The following is a 25,686-nucleotide window of genomic DNA, read 5'->3' as shown; positions in this document are numbered from 1 at the left end:
GATGGAACTTTCTTCTCCTAAATGCGCACCATCCATCCCCCCTTCTGTGAGGCATGGTGGTGGCAGCACCATGTCATGGGCATGTTTCCCATTAGCAGTGACTGGACCACCAAACAAAACACAGAAAAATCCAAAAGAAAATCCCACTGCCTGCTGCGAGGAGGCTGAATTCGGGACAGGAGTTCTCTTGTCAGCCTGACAGCCTGAATGAAGTACACAGGCAAGGCTATTCTGACATGGCTGAGGAACAAAAAAGGTGAACCTAGCTGAGTGTCTCAGTCAGAGCTACAACCGAAATCCAACTGAAAATCAGTAGCACGGCTTGAAGACTGCTGTCTATCGATGTTACCCATGCAATTCGACTGAGCCGGAAGGTTTGTAAAGAAGAACGGGAAAATATTGCCCAATCTAGGTGTGCAAAGTTGGTAGAGACCTACCCCAAATTTCCAACAGACACACAGCTGTAATAGGTATCAAAGAGCTTCCAAGAAGAATTAAACTAGGGGGATGAATGCTTATCCAACCATTATATTTTTGTATTTTTTATCCATTTTCTCTAATTTATTTTCACTTGGAAATGACAGGTTACGATGAGTAAATAAAATAGAAAGTTCTTATTTACATTCACATTTATTACTTGTTAATTTCTGGCTCTAAAGCAAGAAAAGGTGACCATTTCAGGGGGAGTGCAGACTTTCCATGAGCACACCTCTTAACTCAAACCTCATCAACGTCCTGAACCCGTTTCTGGTTTATTTTTTCACGAGTAACAAGCCTGCATATACAATCAAAGCTGCACAAGTGCAGCCGGTTCCCGTTTTTACCCGTGACCGCGTTCCCATCCTTCAGCTCACTCTGTGAATATAACGGGTTAGGATGGTGCTGATACAGGGCGTAAAGAGGAGATATTGCGTGATGTTTTTTCAGTGGGGTTTCTTTATGTTTGGGAGACGGCTTCATGGTGAGAGTCCGTCTTCTCAGATGCCGCTGTGTGACTCGGGTCTGGGGAAAGCTGTGCGTTCCTGCGTGACTAGCTGGGAGTCTGGAGTGTGAAACGGCACTTCTGAAGCATGCACTGACCTGCTTTTCTACAGCGATATTGCACAGCGTATCAGATATCAGAATCACGCTGACCAAAACCTTTAGTTTAAAACTGAACAAGGACAATGTTAAACATGTTTATTTTTCCCACAAGCATACTTATTCATTTGCAAAGGTATCTAGTAATTAAATATTCATAGAATGCTCACTCGGCAAGTACCTCTGACTCAAGCCATATACTGTAGAACAGTATGCAAAAGTTAAAGCATATTGACCTCGTCATATAAATGGACTGCATTTACATAGCGCTTTTATCCAAAGCGCTTTACAATTGATGCCTCTCATTCGCCAGAGCAGTTAGGGGTGAGGTGTCTTGCTCAAGGACACTTCGACACGCCCAGGGCATATACATTTACCAAGAATGAAGTATAGGCTACTTATTCAACAAGTGGTGTACGGGAGTCATCACTGATGGGCCAGTAATGTGAATTTCTGAAAACATGACTCATTTTGGCCTACTTTTTAAAAATATAAACCGTGAAAAATTACTCCCAGCTACCTGACAAACCTGTTTTATGTTAAGTTTTCCCACGACTCTCTCTCTCTCTCAACGGGCCACAAGCCCCTAACTGAACAGACCTGCCAGGGTACGGAGAGACTGCACGCTGCAAAACCAACAGAGAGCAGACCGTTACCATGGATATCCGAGCCCCGCAAAAACGTTCAACAGAACGGCGTTGCAAACTTTCAGAGCGTGAACTCGAGCGCTATCTGGCAGGAGATTTCTCCACAGGCAGCTTCTAAGGGCCCGATGTCTGGAGAGGTGGTATCAGGGGCGGCAGATAACCCCAGAATGGATGGCATTTATTACCAGCACCAACCCATCTCTCTTTTTTTGATGTATTAAGTGAAAGTGACAATGCTCTTAATGTGTATATGTGATCAGTTAATTTATTACAGGACAAGGGACAGAGGGGATTGCCTCTCTCCAAAAGAATAAGCGCTTGTTCACTCGTTTTATAGGTCAATTATTTATTCGGCTAGTTTTGTGAGCAGCTTCAGTGGAGTGTAAATGAGTCTGCAGAACTGGGAGGAACAGGGCTGGGGGGGTGGGGGGGGGGGGGGTGTTTATTCTGTTGGATTAGCGAAGGCTTCTGGCTCATCTGCATGTGAATGGATGAGTGCAGCTTTAGGTGTATGGAGGGAGGGAGGGAGAGAGAGGGAGTCGCAGGAGCTTTAGTGAAGGGAGAGAAGTGGGGAAGAGAAAACGGGAGAGTCACTGTGTGCAGCTTGAGATGTAGAGGAGAGAGACAGATAGAGGAGAGAGAAAGCCGCCGTGTGCGCTTTTAGCTGTAGAAAGTGAAAGAAGAGTGAGGGAAGAGAGAGGGAAAAGTCTTGATTGGAGATTTTCGTGAGGAGAGGGAAAGATAAAGAGAGAGGGAGAGCGAAAGAGAAAAAGTAAGTGCAGTAAAACAGAGAGAAAGTTCTCCCTGCCTCTGAGAAGTGATTAGATTACAAGGCACGTCCAGAGTGGGCCACAAACAACTGCTTCTCAATGAGAGAAGGTAGGAACCGTTCTTTTTATGTGTGTTTGAATGCGGGTGGCCTCAGTGCTGCGCTATAGAGAGACAATGCAGGCTGCCTGGAAGGGTCTGCAGCTGCTGGGGTAGAAAAGGAAGGGGGGGATGTCTATTTTTTTGATGACTTTAGAACTGGGTTTAGACCTCCATGATGGCGTGGGCATGTCGGACCTGTCCCACGGCCCCCACCCCACATTTTGGGGTGTACCACCACTGATTTACTGGCACCCCTTTGAGCATGACGCTCACCCTTGGGGGAACAGGTGGCGGCTGTTTTCTGAAGTGTAGCCTCTCTCACACCACAGGGCTTGTTTTCCTCTCTGTCTCTTGTTCTCTCATTACCAAACTTTTGCAGGGTACCACCATACAATATTGCTACTACTGAACCTCATCAACCCTCCTTTGACCCGCACATAGAGCTGAAGGGTCTAAACTGAATTTGGTTCATTTTACTTTGCTTTTTACTTTTAGTTGCTTTTTCCCCCTCGCAGACAAAATCCTGAGAAACAAACATTGCTTCCCCCGCCTTCTTTTTCACGGTCGCTTGGGCGTTCAGCTCTGCTGCAGAAATTGATATCGGCTGTGCGATCGTCTTGACTCGTGCTTTTTTGATTTATCGCACTGCGTCGGCACGTCTAGCGAGAATGATTCAGGGCAGTAATCCGGAAGCCTGGCCCTTGACAGTTTTTGGGGAGGTCTGCCCCGCCCCCCCTCCAGCAGCACATCCAGGGTGGCTCCTGGTACATCAGGCTCTTCGTGCACACGTCGCATGCGTGCGTCTGTCCCCCAGATGTGCGATTGTCCGCTGCAGCAGCGTGATTTATCAGAGTTTGATGACATCACTCAGAAGTGTGTTCATTCAAAACAGAGGTTACCCACAGAGGCAGAGGGCTAGAGTTGAATTTATGCTTTCTTTCACTGTTGTGACACGTTACGTGACGAATGCATACCATTACATTTATAAAAGTGTCATGCAGTAATGGACATGAAGTATCACCCAATTCATTCTACGGCATATCAGTGAACAGACATACAAATGGATTTGGGTTTTAGATTTGATCATACGCAGTATTTATTTATATATTTTCCATAAGAGTATATGTTTGGTCCAGATTTCATGCTACTGTGTCACTGAAAGCTAACACGTAGCTGCGTAAATCAGGTGTAACCTGCACAGAATTAAACACACAAAGGACATTCTAGTCACTGCAGTGCTCCAACAAGATCTGCGCACTGTCATTTAATACTGTAATCCAAAACACTAAGCCGCCAGGTGACCGGTTCATTAATTATTCCAAGAAAAGCACCAATGGCAGTGCCTTAGAGCAAGGCAACAACACAACGATATTCCCTGGAAACACGTGCACACTACAGCACTGTGCACTGCCACTGCAGTGTTATCTATGAGCTGCAGTGCGTATTTGATAAAACACCTCTAACCTAATCTTCGGTACGGGAAATAAAACAACAGGACAGGCAGATTAAAACTGAACTAAATAAGGGGGCTCATCCTGTTAAGGCACTGTTCCATTGTTCGGGTGGGCCCCACGCTGTGGTATCAAATCTGGACCGTAGCGGTGCTGACTGCGTCTGGCAGTTTTAGCCATGAGCGTGACAGGGGGAACACCGTTACCCCCAAATGATGAATGCAGCAGGACCCTGCAAACTGCCCTGATAAAGTGACAGAACAATAAAGTATGGCTTTTTGCTCAAAACTTAAGGTTAAGAACAAAGTATTGATTGTGGTCGCAGTAAATAGCCTGCAGTTTGCTGAAACAAACAGCGGAGACAGGAGCGAAAAGCAGGCGGGTCTGTTCGATCGATCAGCAGGGTTTTACTGGGGGCGCGACACGTTACACATTACTCCCCACTGGCCCTTTTTCCAGTTCCTCGAGACTCCCGATGCGCTCAGCGCTCGCGTTTGTTTTTCGTACGGCGCCCGCGGACGGAGAGGAACCGCGTACGCTCCCCGGTCGGGCCTCCTCCCCGCCGCTCCGTTTGTCGTGGCGCTCCGCGCGTTCCTCCAGCCCTGGCGCGCAGTCCCCGCCGCTCCCGCTCACAGAGCCGAGGGGGGATTTAAAGAGAACTCACGGCAAGAAAAAAAACTTGAAACGTATCAGTCACAGTATCCATTCAACGAAGAGAGCATGAGATTCGCTTAAAGAGTTTTGGGAAAGGTTTCTGACAGCACGTGGGGAAAGCGCATTCTTTTTTATACACACTAAGGCTACATTCCAAAACACATACTTGTAAACGACACACTTGTGTACTTGGGAAGATGTACTGCCAAGCATACTGGTGAGTATAATACCAAGTGTGTAAGTGTGCAGTACCAGCTAACCAGGTTAGATTTGGAATGCACTTTTTTTTGTCACCACCATGCCATGAACTTTGACCTTATAAGTACAGCATTTTCAGTAAATTTATCAAACTTCTAATTCCTCCTCCTGCCACTTTCGTCAACTGAATTTGGCAACGTAGCACGAAACAGCAAGAGCTTTTGGGAGTGACAAAGGTCAAAGCACATGAGGTCAGTGGCTTCGGTTGCATGTTATGATTTCTGGAAAGCAAAGACGCATGCGGTGAATTACGATGCATAGCTGTTCTCACATAGTTCAGCTTTAGGACCGCACGCCATGCATCAGCTACAAGCGCGCACGCTTCTATGCGGTCTGTGCACTATGTGGTTTTGACTGTCGCCAAACTATTGTCCTTACAAAGCTAAGTGGTCAGTGCTGAGTTTGGTACAGCCAACCAGACCCTTCCCTTGCATTTTTCAGTCTCGTTGCTTTATGGTTTGATGACCACAAGACTCCATCTGTGTTTGTGTTATTGCAGATTAAAACGGTTTGTTTTCGGATCACACATCACTGACTGAAGATCCTTGGCTGAAAGGGTCGGTCAATGTCTTTTTCAAACACTCTCTGTAATTGACTGTCTGTGGTCCCATTAACCGTGAGGGCATTAACCATGGTGTCCCAATTCCCATAAAATTGCATCTCTACATCTGGCCACCTGGTTCTCCCTCGTACATCTGATGGGCTACACAATCCCTGCCATTCCCTACCCACTGTGAAATGAACTCAGAGCTCCAGGGCGACTCATCCCTTTAAGGCACTGGCTGTGGACCATGCCGGTGTCGACTGTGGTCAGCAGCCCCACAGGGTGACTAAGAGCAACACTTCGGAGGTGATGAGACAGAGCAGAATGATGTCACACTGTAGGCTATGTTCATTTTCGTATGCAATCAGTGAGGACAATGCAATAGAAAGTTGTTTTCTATTTATTGTTTCGCCTCACTCAGTCTTCTGCTCTGTCGCGTCACGGTATATTAGGAATGGGTGTAATAACCATGGAGAAAGTCACATGCAACAGTGGTGAGTGGCAACTGGTTTGAATGGGAGTTTGGAAGTCGTCTTGTTCGACAAGGGTGATCCTGACATCTGGGCACACCTTAGGAGACACCTGGGCATAAGATACCTTTAATGTATGCAAATTCGTAGACTGTGCAATTTGTTTATTTTGAGTATTGTAGTATGAGTCCTTCACCATCTATTGCAATTTAAAGTACTAAAATGTAATCGCCTTGAAAGAAGGGAAAATAAACATTTAGATTAGAAAAGAATGCAAGTTTTAAATAAGGGGGTGGAGCTCAGCGGTACCCAGAGAGGTTTTATGGCTCCATAAAGCTCGAGAGGGTCTACTTAGATATGGCAGGCCTTCACAGATGTGGCTTGCCGAGTCCTTTCACTTAGTTTGTGAGTATGGAACACAGACCAGAACACTCCCATGGGGACAATTTTACAGGCTTAATGACTTTACCCAGAACGCCTTCACTTTATCTCTGGCTGCTATTAGATAAGCACACTAATTGTGAAGGTAAATTGCTGATTGCGTCTGGAGAACAGCCTCTGTTCCCTTTGGGGGGGGGCGGGGGGGAGAGGGAGCTAGACAGTCCGGACTGAGTCCAGCTGATAAGAACGGAGATGAACGAGACCTCCAAGGTCGATGGGGTCCGAGTCGCCGTGGCGATCCGAGATGGCTAACAGATTCTGGACCACTCTAGTGCCAGTGAACCAACTGGGCAGTGCCAACAGTGACAACCTCATAGGAAATAATGGCCAAGATGGGAGGTATATATTCACAGATAATCTGCAGGATAGGCTCATGTAGCACAGGTCCCATGCCCTTATGATTGTATTAGGCCTGTCTTAGGGGGTCCATGCAGATTTTTTAAATGTGCTGTCATGATGTCATTCACTAGAACCAGAGTTGCCATTTTCATTGTTTTTCTTTTTTTAACTCGGTCAATGATGACTGTATTTTTTTGTAAACATGCATTACTTAGAAACAAGGTTTTGCACTTTCCACTACTTGAACAGATACTTAAATATATACGTACAGCTGTGTTTTCGTGTTCTCATTTTAAATTTTCCGCTTTAAAAAACATCTATGTATGTATACTTTTGAGTTCACATTCCCTGATGGCTCTCACAGGCTGGCTAGATATGTGGGGGATCACACTGTGGGGTCTTTTGTCAGAAAACAATGTGCACTATGTTCCAGAAGCAGGCCTCTTGGCTGGACGTGCTTCAGCACCGTCTTTGTTAACCTGCCACACAATGGCTGCCGCGCTCATCTGTGGTGTCCCGCGTGTCATGATGTCGTCGTCGTCATCGTCTGTGGTGCGCTGCGGCCCACACCATGGACGTGTGACTCAACCCCTGCCCCCCCCACCCCCACCTCCAACCTGCCCCGTCTCATGGTGGCACCGTTTCTGGGTGGGTGCCACCCGGAGACAGGGCATATCGAAGGGGGTGGGGGTGGGGTGAGTCACACGTACGCATGTCTCAGACTCCAATTGTTGAGCAGTCATTGGTCGGTTCATCTTCGTTTCACGCTTCAATAGAAGGCTTTCCTTCAGACTGTGCTTTAGACAAACTGACTTACTGGTGGATTGAAGTCCATTTCTTCTCAGTGTCCCCTGCCAGACTCCTGAAGATGAGCCATAAAGCAATTGGCTACACCCTCCCACTAACTGAAAGAGACCGCATGGACTTTATGAGCTGGCAGTCCAGTTAATCCTCTACAAGGAATTTCAGTTGGCAGACACTAGAGAGACCCCAAAATTAAAAGCAACAACAGTATTGGTTTTTTACAACATTGCAGTAATAAAGGCTGAAGAGTACACGCACCAGGCCTCAGAATTTCTGTATTTGCTTTCCTTTTTTCTATTGAAGTTTTCTACTGGTATTGCAAATAATTTAAAATTTTACTGTTTATTTTTAAATTTATTGACTCACAGCACTATGTACTGCCTTAGATTTGATGACTAACACATTCGCTCACTAATGATTTTTAAATATGCTGCTTAATGAATTGCCGTCAGGGACAATAGATACACTGACTATGCGCCATTTGACCACATACTGTGTGCAAATTGATACAACCAAGTGTGAGTGAGTCCTTTCTCATGTAATGTGACTCCTCTATAGGTCACACTTTATGTGGCAAGTGGGCGACTCTTCCCAGACCGCCTACTTGACCCAGTGTCAGAAGTGAAGTGGGGTCGTGACCTCCGGGCAAGGTCGCGACCCCTGAGTACCAGCATGAAAGATGCTTTGTAGCTGTTGAAAGAAACATTCATGTTGTCAGCGGGGCTCCTTTGCAAAAATAAAGGTCTGGCATTGCGCAACAGTGATCTCAGATATTAAAGCAAAATAAAAAACAAAAAAAAAGTAAATCAAGTTGTTCTGAGCGGCGTATGACTTGGAGGGTTTGCCGGTACATGAAAGTGTGAATACTAAATATGCGCTCAACAGCATTTCAGCACATCACACACAAAGCATCACTGAGAATTAAAGAAACTCAAAGATTTGGATTTGTTCTTTTCCTTTCAATTGTCATGTGCCCTCACCTGTCGCTGTGCCGGCAACTCGAGTCAGCCTTGCTCGTTTGAAACTAAAATGTTCTGTTCATGGGGAAAGCCAATTTGTGGCTAAACTGAACGCGGTTTGACCACCAACGTAATCCAGCAAAAACGAACACGAGTACGGGCGTCCACACTGAGCATACTGCTGCCGCATGTCGTCAGGGGCGACGCGGTTACATCGTTCCCGAGGCGGAGGAGCGCGGAGGCCGCGCGGCGAGCGCGCTGCGGGACGGCCTGCCGCGTGAGGCCAATCCTCTCCCCTCCTAGAGCGCCCAGAGGGACCCGCTAAGCCGCGGCCCGCATTTAGACACGTCACCCGAGTTTAAGCCCCTGAAGCGCCGCGTCTCTGACTCCACATGACCGCCGGGTAAACACTCACCCTCAAAAGTGGGCTGGCACCCTTCGAACGGCAGGATCAGGAGTGAGTGTAGCCAACTAAACGGCCCGCACGCTTTCCTTTGATGGGTGTAATGCAGGCGGTAAAACTAGACAAGCCTACTATTCGTGATTTACTGTGCGTGTGTCTGGCAATATGTTCAGTGCATTTCTTCGTAATGAAACTGTTGCTGAAGAGCAGTATTACGCAGATGAATGGGCTATGTCCACAGCAGTAAATAAAATAGGGTTTATGTCCAATCCCTTTGAATAGTACAGGCTTTGTGTACCAATGTGCAACTGTCATGTGGGCCTCAATGACACGACACATATGAATACATATTCAGGAGAATAGGTCATTCAGCCCATCTAGGGCTTCCCATTTACCTACAGTCTAAGGAGTATCCAGCACTGCATCAGGCCTGGGCACTTCAAGGATCTCTCCCTACACATAACTTCTCATAGAAACACCTATAGAGATTAAAACCATTAATCTCCCTTCTCCCCTCCCCCTCCAGAAATGCCAGCACCGGCCTTGGAGCCAGACGTCCAGATGGCCGAGGAGGAGGAGGAGCCAGAGGAGCAGGCCCCGCCCACTTGCCCCAAAGAGCCCAGCCCGGACGGGTACATCACGGGGCACGAGCTGTTCGGCTACGTGGGCATCGAGGCCGTGCTGGACCAGATGAGGCGAAAGGCCATGAAGACGGGCTTTGAGTTTAACATAATGGTTGTAGGTAAGCAAGCATCACCCGGGCAACGGGGGCGGGGTTTCATAGATGGGTCACACTGATACCATGTCTCTTTCCCTCTCTACACATGGGACCACACTGGACATGGTCCCCTGGCTCTCTCTCTCTCTCACTTATTATGCAAATCCAACAAAACAGATAAGACAGCTCAAAATTCTTTCACATATGTGAACAAATGTGGTGATATTCAAAATTAAATGCATTTAGTGTGTGTGTGCGCGAATGTGGATGAGGGGATTCTTCTCACTGATAAGCGAAGCGAAGTCAGGAGTCTGGTGCAAGCACGTTTGTGAGCGCGGGCGTGTATGTTTGTGTATGTGTGTGTATGTGTGTGCGTTTTGTGTGCGTTTTGTGTGTGTGCGGGACGGATTTTTGTGTCTGCTGCCTGATGTTCACAGAGGGGGCGTGGCAGCGGCCTCTGGCACGGGCCGCGGCTCCCCGCAGGGGCGGCTGAAGGAAAGCCGTAGCTTCTCGGAGAGGAAGCGCGGGGACAGGTGAACAGGAAACGCCGTGCCCCATTACTGGGGGGGGGGGGGCGGAGCCACCTTTGGCCTCACTCGGGCAGGGGAGTGAAAAAAACAACGGTGACGCTGACGGCTATAAAAGCCTCGGCTGCACTTTTCGGATCATCCTTTTATCGCCACTAGCGACATCCTGCATCGGATGGGAGTACTTCCCTTTTGTTTGCGAAAACAGTCATTAACAGCCAGCGATCAGCTGCTTCAGCTCAGACACCACCTGTTACATGTAAACAGAGGAGCCATTTAATTCAAGAGCTCTTAAATCTCCTTTTAACGATATCCTGCTAAGCATTCTGCAGTAACTACGACACAAATACATAGAATTAGAATTCATTTACCTTGAGTGCCAAATTGTCACTAATGGGTTACATTAACGGTGCCTTCCTGCGGACCACCTAATCCATCACAATTGGGCATTACAATGAAAAAGAAAAATGTCCTTTAAGAAGTACTACTTTTACTGTGACTATTACTGTTACTACAACAAGTGCTACTACCTCAACTACTAATCATTACCATTACCATGCATTTATGACACCGTTGAACAGAATGCCAGGTTGTGGTGCGGTGCTGGTTTTAAGTTAGATGCCATGGGCCACGGAGAGAGCCATATTGTGCGTGACTCGAGGCTACAGTGCAGTTTAAGCCTGCGGTTATTAAGGGTGAACAGACAGAACAGACCCAGAAATACACACTGCAGAGTAATCCTGTTCCTGGAACCAACTGCCCATGACTATGGTTGCCAAGTCCACATTATGAAACTCAGGACCTTGGTTTTCCAGTGCTGTGCATGCCAGGCTAAATAAGATGAGCCCTTCTTAAGAGGATCAACAACACCAGGTCCTTTTCTTTAAGTTTGGGGGTAATCAATTTCAGTAACTGACATTTAAATTGTTTCTGGCTACCCAGGGTGATTTAAACCTTGGGAAAACGTCTGCCTGGACGTGCCAAGAATTTATATCAGTCAGTCGGTCAAGGGCCAATGACTTGTGCTTGCTATATGCAGCAGAACACTTTCCCTGGAGTTTTTAATGCTGATGTCTCCCGAATTTATTTAAATGAATTGAGTTCATTTAAGTTCAAATTTGATTCGACGCATTTTAGATGCATTTCAAAGCAAACAAAACCTTAGCTGTCCGTTAACAGCGTGTGAAAAGTGCTTTGATTCTTTAAGTTACAAGACGCTGGTCTTTGGAGTCGTGTAAAATCCTTCAGGGCCCCGAAGCAGTCTGTCAACAAACATTTTCTGTGCATTCCTTCTCCCCACGAGCTCTTGGGGTTATTCACACGCTGTAATCTTGGAGTGCTACAGCTGCTGCAGCTCAATGAGAATATCCCCGTCTCCCTGCCTCATGATCAGTCTCTGTACAGGCACTCTCTACATCTCCTCCTGTCAAACGCACTCCATGTTTCTCTCTCTCACACCACATACCACACACACACTCATACACCGACACAGAAAAACACATACACACTTTCTGTTTAAGGTAGGAAGTGCAGGAAACCAATGTAGGAATTCCAGGAACTTCAGCAAATTCAGTCCCTGGAATCTCTGTGCCTCAGGTGTTCGTTATCACTTGCCACCCCCCCCCCCCACCCCCCTTCACCCTCCAACAATGCATCTCCTCCCTCCTGAGTTTTCCAAGAACATTCTTCCATACCATCTTTCACTTTCTCCCTCTCTTCCCCCTCTCTCAGTATCCAAATCCCCCCATCCCCTGACCGTAAGGAGCAGAAACCCTTTCCGTCTCCCAGGCTGAGGCGCTCTGTATTTCTCGTACTGCACTGAGTGCTGAATCCGCATTCAGAGATCAACAATGGCTTCACAACTGCGCCGGCAGCTGCGCGCTGTGGTCACGGCTCAAACCTGATTAAGACTTTAATAAACTGGGGTCACAGTACGTCCCTGCTGCAGGACAGGTGGCGAGGGTCCCCTTGTGTACATTAGCAATGATGTGTGAAGGATAATTGGTCAGAGTTGCAGTCAGAGGTCACTGCTGAACCGGCCAAAATGCAGATTCCACTTCCCCAATGAGCATCACCTTCTGCTCCATTCAGTTTGAGTGAAGAACACTTTTTCCATAAAATCCCTGGTGATGCAGTGATGTGTTGTTAGTCTCTGCATTTGCATAACTGTAAATTATTACTGCATACTGTTGATTTTAATTTCAAGTTAAGAGGCTAATTAATGTCTGCATAAAGTTCAGCCAGTGTTTCTGCATGGGAGGCACACAGCAATCAAGTAGAAATGATTCATTACTATCAAGCAGCAATTATTAGGTTTAATAATGTTATGCACTGGCTACATGCCAATGTTGTCTGAGCAACAGAATATATTGTAGTACACTGTTTACACTTCATCTCATAGCTACAACTAATGATTCATAACAGTTGTTGTTTCTTGGGGGAAAAACAGCAACAACAGAAACAGCACTGAATTTCATTATTGTAATCTCGAATCAGGTCTGCAATTTCACAATTCAATCAGCTGAACCATCCGCAGACACGATGAGCTCAGGTTTTTTTTGATAGGAAAGAACTACAAAGACACAGGAAGTTGGGAATTGTCAACAGGAAGTGGTCAGCATCCTAGTCTTTCAGCTGAAATTCTGTACAGGGAGGAAAGCCGGAAAGTGGGAGGGGAGAGTCAGAACAAATAAAGAACGGTCGTAACACTAAACACCGTGCAAGCCCTTATTGATTAAGCATCTCCAACGAGTGTGGCTTGTATGGAAACACTTGAGCTTTTTATCCCATTCATCTCTTTTTTATCTCATGGATAAGGCTAGGATATTAGGATAAGTGAAACCTTTTCCCAGATCAGCACTTATTCTCTGAGATGCTTCACAAATAGCTTTTTATAAATAGACTATACACACACCTGTCAATCAGACCTGGGACAAATCATTTAAAAAATATAACACAGTCTGTAAAATGAGATGCAATATAGCAATCAATGAATTAAATGTAAGCCTTCCTCCTTGTCCAAAAAACTAGGTTCCTCACAGTGAAAGATGTAATTCTTGGCGACACTCCATAACATGGAATTTTTGGTACATACAGAACTGTATAGGCACTGGCACTAAACACACACCTGTCAGACCTGCGACAAATAATTTAACAAAAAATATATTATTTTAGATAAAATACTTGGCCCAGGGCATCGGTACTGTGCACGCCAAGGAAGGAAACCAAACCATGAAGCCATCATCGTGTACCATAAAAGGTTTTCCTTCAATCAGACCTCAACAATTTGTCATTGTCGAGGGTTTCATTCAGTCGTGCCTTCCCTCCATGTTTGATTGGCCAAAGTCAAATATCAACCATCTTTTATTGGCTATCCTCAAAGAACAGCAAGCATCTCCATGCTTGCTTGGCTAACCTCAAAGCCAGCTCATAAAATAAAATAAAATAAAAACAAATATTTATGGGTTGTTAATTATTGCACATCCACGCATCTGGCAAGTTCTGTGATGATTGACATAGTTTGTCAAAGGCAGGAGAAATTCCTTTATAAAAAAAAATGTATTTAACTGGACTTTGAGATGAGGTTAGGAAACATTCATAGCATCGAAGTCGCTTTGATGTTTTATTATGACATTAACTGTAATAGTATAGTTCCTACACACTGCACCGCTCTTTGTTGTGATATTTTTAATGGGTTTTATAGGCTTCCTGCCTCGATTGGAGGGTTCCGGTCAATTGCGTTGTTTGTGCTTGACGTCGATGTTTCAGGGAATAAGCACGGTGAGCGGTGTGCTCCAGTCGAGTCATTAGCAAGAGCAGGATTTTGGCCAAATGCAGTTTTTGGCTCACTTCCCAACCTCCACCCAGACCCCCGTCTCCCCATTACCCCTCCAGTTACAAGCCAACCCAGAAAATAAATGCACATTTCTGCTTGACTGTATATAATTTTTTTTTTTTATAGGATCACGCAACTACATTCTTATGACTTCTCTCCACCACTTTACAAGGGGCGTCAACATCGCAAGACTATTTTTGCTAGTAGTTACTTCCAGCAGTACCACTGGCTCAAGGACAAAAACTCCCAATGAACGGGTGTTAACACACAAGGTTTTACTAGGAGCAGGTGAGCGTACTCAACGGACATTTCAGACAGCTGGGTTCAACCCTCACCTTCACCTGGCCCTAGCAAAACCTCGAATGGCTTAAACCGGTATTCATTAGGAGTGCCGTTTCCATCGCTGCTGGACGCACCCATGATCCTCCAAACCACGGGACCCACTGCAGACTCACGGCTGTCCTCCGCAGTGCCTGCGAACGTGTTCGTTTTGGATGCCTTTGTAATGTACGCAAGTCAAACCTGCCTGTCTCATTTTCTCAGGGCAGAGCGGCCTGGGCAAGTCGACGCTGGTGAACACGCTCTTCAAGTCCAAAGTGAGCCGCAAGTCCTGCACGCCCAACTACGAGGACAAGATCTCCAAAACGGTGAACCTGCAGTCCGTCAGCCACGGTGAGACCCGCCGAATCACAATCACAGGAGAGTGCGTTAGAGATGGGATCGAGAAGGACTCCCAATCAGCAGCTAGTATGAGCGATTTTTCGAACCCCTCTCCAAGTAAAGACGACCCAGTTGGGTCGATTTTATCAGTGCCTCTGAGCCGACATCAACTTTGCCTTCAGAAAGCCAAAGGGCAATGGGACTGCCTCAGCAATGGCCCAAAAAACATCATCCAAGTGGGTTTTCTCTTTGGGGAACCAAGATGTGATTGTTTACTTGGCTATTTGAATGTGCCATTCTTAACCACTGTGTATTTCTGACTGATCATATTAGATGCATCCAATGGTGGCATGTATGACATAAGGCCAGTTTGACCCTGCCAAAGGTTAGCCAGATTTGGCTGTATATGCAAAAAAATTTAGCTGCTGATTGATGAGCCAAAGTTGGCTCCAATTGGCAATGACCATCACCTATCATATCCTTAAAAATGCTACATGGAACCTGTCAGGTGATGTTTACTGCATTGTCAGTTGTAAAGAGACCGGCTTCTAGAAAAATGTGCAATAGATCAAAATGATAGTACTAGGATTGTTATTTCAATTGCAGGTTTTTGGCTGCATATGTTTGTTGACAAAACCTGGGTGTTGAGTCCTACATAAAACATCTGCTTATGTCTCAATCAGCTGACTGTTCAGCTTGGTGACTGACGATGTACTGCTCGGGTCACAAAGCAAATTTGTCATGTTCAATTACTCAAACTGAACATCTTTAGGAATGAGGCAGAGAATTTGTTAAAAAAAAAAAATTAGATTGGAGGAAAGAAAAACCTTGTCAGCTTCAGTCGTTTGTAAAAATAAGTTATCTGCTGTTTAACTTGGAGAGGGGCCAAACAGCTTAAAGACACTGATCTGGGAACAGTAAAGCTGGGGCCCCTAAGAGAACTGAAGGACAGAGAATGAAGACTATCATGGGGCTCGTGCCAATTTCACCCCAGCCACCAGTGAGCTGAATTTTTCAGCAATGGCTCACGGCACACAACCTGCTTACCTCTCTGCAGACAGATATCCTTCCGCCATAAGACACTTTGCCGGAGCTATAGTCGCAGAGGTTATCCGTACAATGTCTTATCAGTATTACCTGGCTGGTGACCTGAGCAACATTTTTTTTAAAAATAGCCCAGCATGTAACTGTAAGAATCCTCACCTTTCAAAAATGACATTGCTTCCTTTTCTATAAATTAGTACACAATCACACCCACACCTACAGTTTTGATTGCTCTGCACGTACAATAAAACACTTTTTTCTCAGAACCTCCAGCGATTAGGAAATGCAATGGACTGAAGGAAAGCAGGAGCTGACCGTCTAAATTGGTCTGCAAAATTTGTGGTCCATGGTTGCGTCACCCAGACAGGTCAAATGGGGAGAAGTCCACAGAGCACCCCAGGGGAAGTTTCACGCTTTAAAGCGATCATACATGGTTTATCATTCTTCCATGCTGGTGCGATGCTTTGAGCCGCACGTACCCTCAGCTCCCCTGCACCCCCCCTCCCCACCCCAAACATAGGCTGGGGGCTCTTGACACCCAAGGCGCCATCATGCTCAGCTGGAAAGAGGCATTAAGGTCATTGCCATGACGAAGCTAAACTTAAACGTCTTCCTCAGACTGTTTAAATAGGGGCCATGTTTGGTCACATACAGTACGTCCCCCTCTGCTGTGTGTAGCAGCTCTGCATGCATTCATGCCTCCCTTCCCAGAACGACTGAGAAGACCCCAAAAAGAAAAAAAGAAAAAAACTTTAAAATGGTAGCTTTCTTTTTATTTGTTTATATTTTATGGTTTCGGAGCCAAGCAGTCGTGCGATAAGGTCAGGCCAGTCTAATTGTGCATGCTTGTAGACCGTTTCTGTATTCAATATTTTTGAGGTGTAAGACGAAACGAACCAAATGCCTGGCTGAGAGTCGTATTCCCTGAACAATCAACCCTCTACCCCACCCCATCCTCTCCCTCGCTGCCTTCATGATTCAGCTTTGTTTCCTTAATCCTGCTAAATCTGGTATTGTTGGCTGCGGGCCTTGTGTCAAAGGGAAATTATCATTGCAGTTTCTTTCCTGTCATTTTTCGCACAGCGGCTATGTTCACCAGGCTAATTGCAATAATCTCTGATGTTCTCGTTTGAGATTTTTTCCACCGCATACAAGATCTGTGCCATGTGTTTTGTGTGTGCACGTGTGTGTGATGTACCCCATTTGTTTAAAAGGAATCTAGGGCTTTACCCGGAAGGATTTACATTCTAGTGTACAATGATTATTTAGGCTGTAGGCCTACATCTAAACTGGAGCTGCAGTTCACTTGAAGTGTCCAGAAGGTAAGAAAACCCAGTGGAAGTGTTCTGTTGGACGGGGGGTACTGTCCGTGAGAAAAGCACACGGTACCACTTTAGAATGAAGGCCATTTTGCCAGGGGTCACATGACTTCCTGAGTCGTCACCCCAGGAAACTGGAGAGTGCCCTCACTGCCTTCCCACTTGAACACAATGTAAACAATGTCCTCAAACGGAAACCAAATATTATTTTTTATGAATGCGAAATTTGTGAAAATCTCACGTTCCAAAGCAAACATTTTCATCATTATACTCATAAAAATATCAGTCAAAATGAATGACAAACATAGTCAAGCAACTATAGCTTGTGCAAGTGTGTATACAGGCAATAAAATAATAGTACTTGTTTATTGGAAGGCACTTGAATAAATTGTTCAACGACATTAGCAATGGAAGAAAAAAAGGTGTAAATGTTCATGGAGATTTGCTACTTAAGAACAAATGGCTTAGCAGTTAGGTTAAACTTAGACTTGTGTCCTCGTACATGGCCAAAAAAAAAACAAAAAAACCTCAGCTCAGCTGTTCTGCCAGTGCGCATGCATGGCCCAGCAACCATTCACCTATTGGACTGCTGTTGGCAACAGCTGTCGGCATGACAGCGGCATGCAAATTGGTGCTACAGCGGCAGAGCCGTTCACCAACTCTTTAGCCCTATTTTAACATCTGGTCCTCATCTCTGCTGCCTCACCTTGACTGTCTGCTAGCGGAGCGCTGAACCCCTGGCAGGCCCCGCAGCCGTGCAGATGGTGGGCTGCTGGAGGGCCACTGTACGCTGGCTAGCAGAGTTCACACCGGCCTTCAAAGAGCTGGGTTGGAAATCAAGTACCAGGAAAAGAGGTTTACGCAGTCAGAGCCAACAGGCTGGAGCAGAGACTGAAATATGGGAAGCAGGCTGGCCGCGGAGCTGAATACCTCCTGATTTCAGCGCCCTGGAGAACCCAGAATTCGTTCCGCATGTTTGGAAAGAGAACCGATCTTTTTTAGTCTGAACGTGGACCTGCAAACTTACACAAACGAGATAAGCCTTGATTTTCAATGATCTTCGCTCTGCCAAAGGTTAAATGTGTGGTCTTGGCGTTCTCAGACAATATTGCTCAGCTGAAGTACAGCATTTTTTTCCCAACCAGACCTGAGACGTGATTGTAAGTGTGAACATCTTCCAAACCTTTTGTGGCATCTTTTACCGATGGGTTAATTTCTAAAATATTAATGGGAATTTCGGCTTTATACAATTACAAAATATATATTGCATTAAATAATAACTCTATGGTAAACTATTGAGGACAGCCAACAATACTCTTGAGGAGAGATGTTCACCAGCCCTTAAACATGGGACAAATTTCAGAGATGTACAATCAACCACTTACTGAGAACGAGTAAGAGTTTGTCTGAATAGTACTGCCACCTAGTGTATCTGTTGTTTATAACACCAGGAACCAACTATTGCTAACAAAGTTTGAAAGATGTGCCTAAGCCTCTCTGCCTCTATATTCCTCAACAGTCATCGAGGAGCGGGGAGTGAAGATGAAGCTAACTGTCATTGACACCCCAGGTTTCGGAGACCAGATTAACAATGAAAACTGGTAAGTGGGGGCGATGTCAAAAATGCCCGATGATTCTTAGCTCATTGAATAGGATTACATTTCTGTGCATTGAAACACATTGCTGTTTGTACAATTCAGAGTAAATTCCGAAGAAACAAAGTAGAATCCTTATTCCTCACCAACATGTCGTCTTTCATCAGCTGGGAGCCCATAGTGGAATATATTAATGAGCAGTACGAGAAGTACTTAAAGGAGGAGCTCAACGTCAACAGGAAGAGGCGGATCCCCGACACGCGGGTCCACTGCTGCGTCTACTTCCTGCCGGCCACCGGACACTGGTAACTTGCCCCACTTCCCCTCTGGGCCACTGCAGCCAGCCGTCACGTGTGCAGCCCAACAGTCATACAGAAACGGCTTCACTGTCACCATGGTTAATCTGCAGCAGCCCTAGTGATGGGGACAGTGTATCTGACAAGTTTTCTATCTGCACAGAACATACTGAAGTGGTTCTTATTCAAGTACATTTGGAGGGCCTGAAAGTACAGTTCCACATTGCCTGCAATTAGACTCGCCGACCCTGAGGTCCACCCAAGTCCATCCAAAACCCATTTTAGCATTCAGCCTCCACACCGCACTATGAAACGGAACGTGTCTTTATCGTCTAGCTTGCAGTCCTAATTTAAATGCTCATGAAGGCTGAGATCCATGCATTCTCCAACTGTTTTGCAGGTTGCGACCCCTAGACGTGGAGTTCATGAGGCGGCTTGGCCTGATCGTGAGCATCGTCCCGGTGATCGCTAAAGCAGACGCGCTCACCATCGAGGAGAGGCTGGAGTTCAAACAGAGGGTGACTCCATTAACACTGCTATTCCCCTCCAGCCACGTCTGTTAAGATGATGAGGGCAATGATTATATTTGGCCATGAAAATAATGAGTGTTGGTAATGATGACGATACAATGGCGATAACCTGAAGGCCCAAATACGTGGATAGTATAATTCAGGGCAATGCTCTGTCCAGCAGAACAGGCATATGTTTCTCCTTTCTGCAATTAATACTTCCATAAAAAGCACTGCTTACGGACTCTGTACATCGTCAGCATTCCTACAGTTAAATAATGCGGAAGGTAATGAGCTGAAACAGGAACGTGAGGGGAGCGAATGCTCCAAGAAATCGTTAAAAAGTTTCATCCTCAAAAAGCCATGCCGACATTTGATTTGACCGCTCAGCCCGAAATACCGCAAGCGGTCGATTATTTCCTAGCGAAAGCGGTTTGCGTGCGGTGGCCAGACGGGAGACGCAGGCCGCGCCACCTAAAACACAGTCTGTTCAGCTCCGGCTCCGCACAGAGGAAGCCGAGCCTGGCGTCCGGCCAGCGCGTCTCAGCGGAGCGCACGCTAAGCCCTTCGCCCGGCTCTGACCTGCGACCTCCAGCAGCCAAAAAAACCTCCCGTCACTGGGGACTAATTAACTGCTTTTATGACGTGCTTGATCATTCGCTGTCCGTCCACGAACTGGCCTCTGATTACAGTGCTGGAGCTACTGACCTGAGTGGGAGGAAAGCACGCAGGACCTCGGCTGTGCTCTAAATATGAAACCGCGATGCAAATTGTTACGAGGCCCAGCAGATGTGTCTCTGAACCCCATAATCGGGGAGGGACTCTGTGCCATCAGTCACTGACTCATATGACCCAATCAAAAAGCTCTTCTCTGTAGGAGAATAGCGATTGGTTCCAGCCAGTGAGTCGCCAAGTACATGCAATGGCACCACCCGCTCTCCTATCAGTACAATTTGTAATACAGAACCGTATGTATATTCATCAAACTGTATGTTCACCAGATCTATGGTATCAGAATGTAAGGAGTACGAGGTCAGAAGTGCAGGCCTGTAAATTATGGCAGTGGACATGAAGAGGGAAAGAGGTTACTAAGGCTCAGATTTGGGGGGGGGGGGGGAACAAAATGCTACAAAAAGTTGCTCAATCTGTTTTGGTTTTTTTGTCTCAACAGATAAGAAAGGATCTGCAGGCCAACGGGATCAGGGTGTACCCACAGACAGAGTACGATGAAGACGGAGATGACAGGATAATGAATGACAAAATTAGGGTAATGAATGACAGGATAATGAATGATAAAATTTGAGTAATGACTACTTTTCGCACTCAAGGCCATCTCTTATTGTTTTTTTGCTATGAGGAAATAAATATCACAGAAAGTTATTATTACACATACTCTACATATACATAGTAAATAGTAGGTCCAATAGCAAATAATAGTCATTTATATTAAATATACTGTTATATGGGCCATTGGTTCATTGTCTTTTTCTCAAAAACATTAGATTGATCTCTAATTTTCTCATTAGGCCCTCTTTTCAGCTGACCAGCTCCTCCACTTTTCATCTGTGGGTTACTTTCTCCGTCTTGTAGTGCTCTGACAAACTAAACAAGATTAAGACAAAACTCAAAAACTCGCTCTCTTAGTATGTGCTCCCGGCCTCGACTCCAAACTGTGGAGAGAGGAATACACCTTTAAGCAGCTGGGCTGATTAGTGTACGCAGCCCAGGTGCGTGTGCTCTTTCCACCAGCCGGGGCTGCCGAGATCAATCCGCTTCTCCAGCGGACCCAATGCCACAATATGTTTTTTACATTATATATGAATTACAGTAGATGCTGTATATATATATATATTTTTTTGCCCATCTGCATCACAGTGTGTTTGTTACATTTTTAGGAAAAGATCCCTTTTGCAGTAGTGGGGACAGACAAAGAGCACCAGGTGAACGGGAACAAGGTCCTTGGCAGAAAAACAAAATGGGGAATTATAGAGGGTGAGTACTACGTGTGAAGTAAGTGCTTGACGTATATAAAACACATAAAAATATGAACAAAACAAACAAGCCTTCAGGAAGCCCTCAATGATGGGGGCCACATTCCTAATACCCTGTGAATGGGGAAATCCTAATTCATTTTGTCTTTACAGTGGAGAACGTTGCACACTGCGAGTTTGCCAACTTAAGAGATCTGCTCATCAGGTAAGTGGCTGTTGATGGTGCTGTGTTTTTCTATTTCTAGTAGGGGCCACACACATGCATAAGGCATTCTGAATAATGTCCTACATATTATGAATTGTACTACATTATGCCTCGTAAGTTTGAAAACTTTTTTGTTCATTTTTGGACATTTTATTTGGGAGGGGGGCATGCTGTTAAGACACTGCCCCAGTCCTTGAAGGCCCCCCTGATATTGAATCCTTACCATGCCAGTGCCGACTGTGGCCAATAGCCTGTGGCTGCTGTGTCATCTCAGCTGTGTTTCCCACTCAGCAGCCCCACAAAGGACCAGGTTTCTTTGCACAACAACCAGTCACTGGAGGGCTGGGGCCGCTTTGGTTTACCCCTTTTTAAGTGCTTTTAGATCTATCTAGTGGTAGCATAGGGGTACTGTCTTACTTTGTGCGAGCTTCATCCGAGTCAGTGAGTGAGTGGGGCAACATTGTCCTTTAGTTGCTAAGCAGCAGCTCAAATGTCTTTACATTGTCAACTTTTTCTCACCAAATATATATATATATATATATATATATATATATATATATATATATATATATATATTTAATTGGTATATTGTTTAAAATTCCTATTAATTTTCTTCTCCCCAGGTCCCACCTGCAAGACTTAAAGGACGTCACCCACAACATCCACTATGAGACCTACAGGGTCAGAAGGCTCAACGAAAGCAACCTGAATGGACTGGGGATTTCAGCTCTGAGCCCTGTGAACGGCGTGGCGGAAAAGAGCGAGCCTGAAAGCCTCTGATTTGAAGCCAGGAGTAGGCTAATAAAGCTGAGGACGTTTGTGGGAACTTCCGTCTTCTAAGGGACTGTAGTATGGACGATCCCGCTGTCAACCAATCAAAAGCGAGAGAGACTTTTATAAGCGAATTTCAATGCGTGGCATCACAATTTGATTGGGAGAGAGAGAAATCACCTGCAATATTTTCGCGTACACATTACCGCTAAATAAAGCATATTTCTTCATTATAAAGAATTAATGTATGCGCAGATATTTTTGGAGTTGTACGTGGGCTTTTACCTGGGGGGGCGATAAGGATTGCCCACGTTTGAAGAATAGGCTACACTTTGTAGAAAATAACACTGTCAGACAAAAAAAAATGTAAAAGGATGCTTTGATCTCTGCGTGACTTTTTGCAGTACAGAATGGCTCACTTCCAGCTCTTTCTCCCAGTCTTCAGTCATACGGCTGTCCCTGGATTAAAGTAGGAAACTGGGACGACTTCAGAGCGCTAATGGCCGTGTAACCATCAATAACACAGACATTTACAGACAGTAATTACTGCTTTCTAATCTACATCCATTTTTTAGACACTGCGAGTGAAGTGATAGGACTTTATTTTGCCATGTTTTGCTTTTTCATCTTAAAGGGCGCCCAAGGCCTGATCGCTGAAATGTATCCTCGGTTTACATTATAATTATCATGCAGTTTATAAATTCCTGTCAGGTTCAAATGTTTTTCTTCAAAGGTATATCAAAGTGAACCCCGGTGAATGTTTTCAGTTGTGCCGTTTGGCGGTGCATACAAAGCCGTACAAATGCTTACAACGTCCAACAAAAACGCAGACTCGGGCCGGAGTTCCATTTTCACCTGGAACCACCCTTGGTGCCTTTTAAGGAGTTATCTGAAGCGGTGGCTGTTTTAACACAATTGTTCTTACGTTACCTGCTTCGTAACTGATGGCTAACAGTACTTCATGGGTCGATACTTCAAAACCGGGATGCCTCAAAGAAGACATCCGAGTGTAAACACATTAATCTTATTTCCCGGTTATGTTCTTCTACAAACGTATTCCACTCTGATAGTGTCTTTAACAAAATGAGTAGGCCTAATAGATGTCTTGTGAGGAGAGTCAAATTCCGTCCCTAGTGCCGCGTTAACGCTGTGGTAAGAACCCATCATTTTCTCAAATGATAAATTTTGGTCTTTAAATCAAATGTGAATTAAACGTATATTTTGCTACATTTGCATATCTAACTGATTGTTATGGCAACATAAACGGAAGTTACGGCTGAAACAAAAACTGAGTAGCCTATACATGGGCACACAGGGCACCTCCAAAGGACGGAGTTTGGCACCCCAGGCTTGCATGCATTGACTTAACATTGTCTGTTCATGGGGAGGCGCAACTAAATACTTCACCCTGTAGATCTGAACAGAAAAGGTATAGTCCACTTACAAATAAACCGTTTCTGAAGTGCGAGTGCATTGACTAATGTCAATTTCGTTGCCGAATTCATAGCTAATGCCAAATGAAAATATCCACCTAACTTAGTTGTGGTAAATGTCGGGCTAGAATTGTGGCCTGACACCGCCACCAGCCTAAAGATGTAGGCTATCAACAATCAGAAAAATACACAACCAGTAAAAGTGCGTCCAGTTGGAAACTCCAACAATGTAAAAATAATAATAATAACGTTACGTTTCCAGTTCAGATGCATAAGTTGCATTATTTATCTTTATCTTAAGTTTGTTTAACAAAAGACAATGTTTGTCAGAGCAATAATAATCGACACCTTACCTGTTTGAGTCGACAGAAAATCAGTGTGAGTGTTGACGGAGGGTCACAGCTGTTTTCATTAAGGTTGAGTTAGGTGTTCTGGGAAATTATGTTTTTAGTCTAAAAGTATACTGTTCTGACTTCTAAGGCTGTTGTAGGCAATGAATGTCTGTAAATATTTAATGGATTTCCCTGTTAGTAATTACTCCAAATATCAATTAAACAATGACCACTTGCTACTTGGGCTCCTTTTGGGTCGGCATATGCTTCAGTTCATCCACCTTAATTAATTGAGTGTATTAAAAAGTATACGGCGTAGTTGCAAGTTGAAAGCCTTAAAGTCTGAAACAAAAGCGCCATCTTGAGGCCAGGGTAGAAAAGTACACTCACAATCACTGCCCTAACAAAAAGATGCTCTGAATTTAAACGGATTATGAACGTTGCACCATATGACTGGCCACAAACCTGTGAGGATTACAAGGCATTTTATATTGCAGCCTACAACAGTCTCTGACATATATATATATATACATACATTTGCATACGGTGGAGGTTGATATATTTGACAATAAATGCATTTTATCTTCACATTACTAAAATAGGCATTTGTTACATATAAATCTTACAGCATATATTAAGAGATAAGGACTGGCCAAAAAGATAGCTGCATTTCCATGTTATAGTATCTTATTTCTGATTAAATTTTAAGTGTATTTACAATTAAGCACTTCTGGCTCCTCGTTTCTGATAAAATAACCTACTCAATCGTGCCATATACATTATAGCTCCAGTGCTAACTCACCCGCTCATGTTATGACACTGTCCCTGCCTTACAGGCAATGGTGCCTCTTGCATATCACATCGGGAGTGCAGTGGTTTCTTTCGGCAGTTTAGAATGCATTCTTATAAATTCACTTCACAATCCAAAGACTCCCTAAAATGACCACCCTGTAGCTAAGGACCCTGTCTAAATGAAACGGTTTATGTTTGACTATCTAAAAACTACTCTAGGATGCAATGCAATGGGTATCACAAGTACATGGAAGCATGTTTGAATTATGTATCTATGGAAGACATGTAGCGATTCAGCACAAAATAAATATGTAATACACTATAGTGATTGTAATATTATAAAGGATGTGTTTATTTAATCGTAAATCTAAAATATGTAATGTATGCACTATGGAAATAAAAACAAAATTCTTCTTGACTGCAGAGAAATGTTTCGGAACTTCTTCACAGATTCCTGGGGGTCCCTGGACTAAAATCTGGGGAAACCCCTTTAAATGACAGGTCAAAGACAATAGCACATTGAGAGACAAAAGAGGACGGCAAAAAAAGCCACAGTTTAGTTTTGTACAACTTTTACTAAAACGGTGCAGACTGCAACCAAACCATTTCAAAACGACAACGCTTGTCTGACAAGGCACTGCAGCCATGAGATAAAATGAACAACAAAGTTCTCCTCAAATAAATTTCACAACCATTGTTATTTACAGAAAAATGAACACAGCAAAATGGGGGAAAACAG

At 44.8% G+C, this 25,686-nt stretch overlaps 1 protein-coding gene across 2 annotated transcripts in view; it reads left to right on the top strand.

Annotated features, from left to right (window-relative positions):
* sept12 (septin 12) overlaps positions 1 to 25,365 on the top strand; it is a 66,683-nt gene extending 41,318 nt beyond the window's left edge. Inside the window, exons 1-10 of one of the 2 annotated variants that reach the window (XM_035397315.1) lie at positions 2,268 to 2,606; positions 9,447 to 9,662; positions 14,544 to 14,672; positions 18,543 to 18,624; positions 18,786 to 18,923; positions 19,315 to 19,432; positions 20,595 to 20,690; positions 21,319 to 21,415; positions 21,568 to 21,619; positions 22,243 to 25,365. In XM_035397315.1, coding sequence (XP_035253206.1) covers positions 2,597 to 2,606; positions 9,447 to 9,662; positions 14,544 to 14,672; positions 18,543 to 18,624; positions 18,786 to 18,923; positions 19,315 to 19,432; positions 20,595 to 20,690; positions 21,319 to 21,415; positions 21,568 to 21,619; positions 22,243 to 22,399 — 1,095 coding nt within the window. In that variant the 5' untranslated portion in view covers positions 2,268 to 2,596 and the 3' untranslated portion in view covers positions 22,400 to 25,365. Of the gene's footprint in view, positions 1 to 2,267; positions 2,607 to 9,446; positions 9,663 to 14,543; positions 14,673 to 18,542; positions 18,625 to 18,785; positions 18,924 to 19,314; positions 19,433 to 20,594; positions 20,691 to 21,318; positions 21,416 to 21,567; positions 21,620 to 22,242 lie in introns of those variants that run through there. The other variant, XM_035397314.1, reaches the window with a different exon arrangement.
* The last annotated feature ends 321 nt before the right edge of the window (positions 25,366 to 25,686 follow it).

This window comes from Anguilla anguilla, chromosome 17 (genome assembly GCF_013347855.1).
Source record: "Anguilla anguilla isolate fAngAng1 chromosome 17, fAngAng1.pri, whole genome shotgun sequence".
NCBI classification, from domain to species: Eukaryota; Metazoa; Chordata; class Actinopteri; order Anguilliformes; family Anguillidae; genus Anguilla; species Anguilla anguilla.
This window is presented reverse-complemented; position numbering and strand designations above follow the sequence as displayed.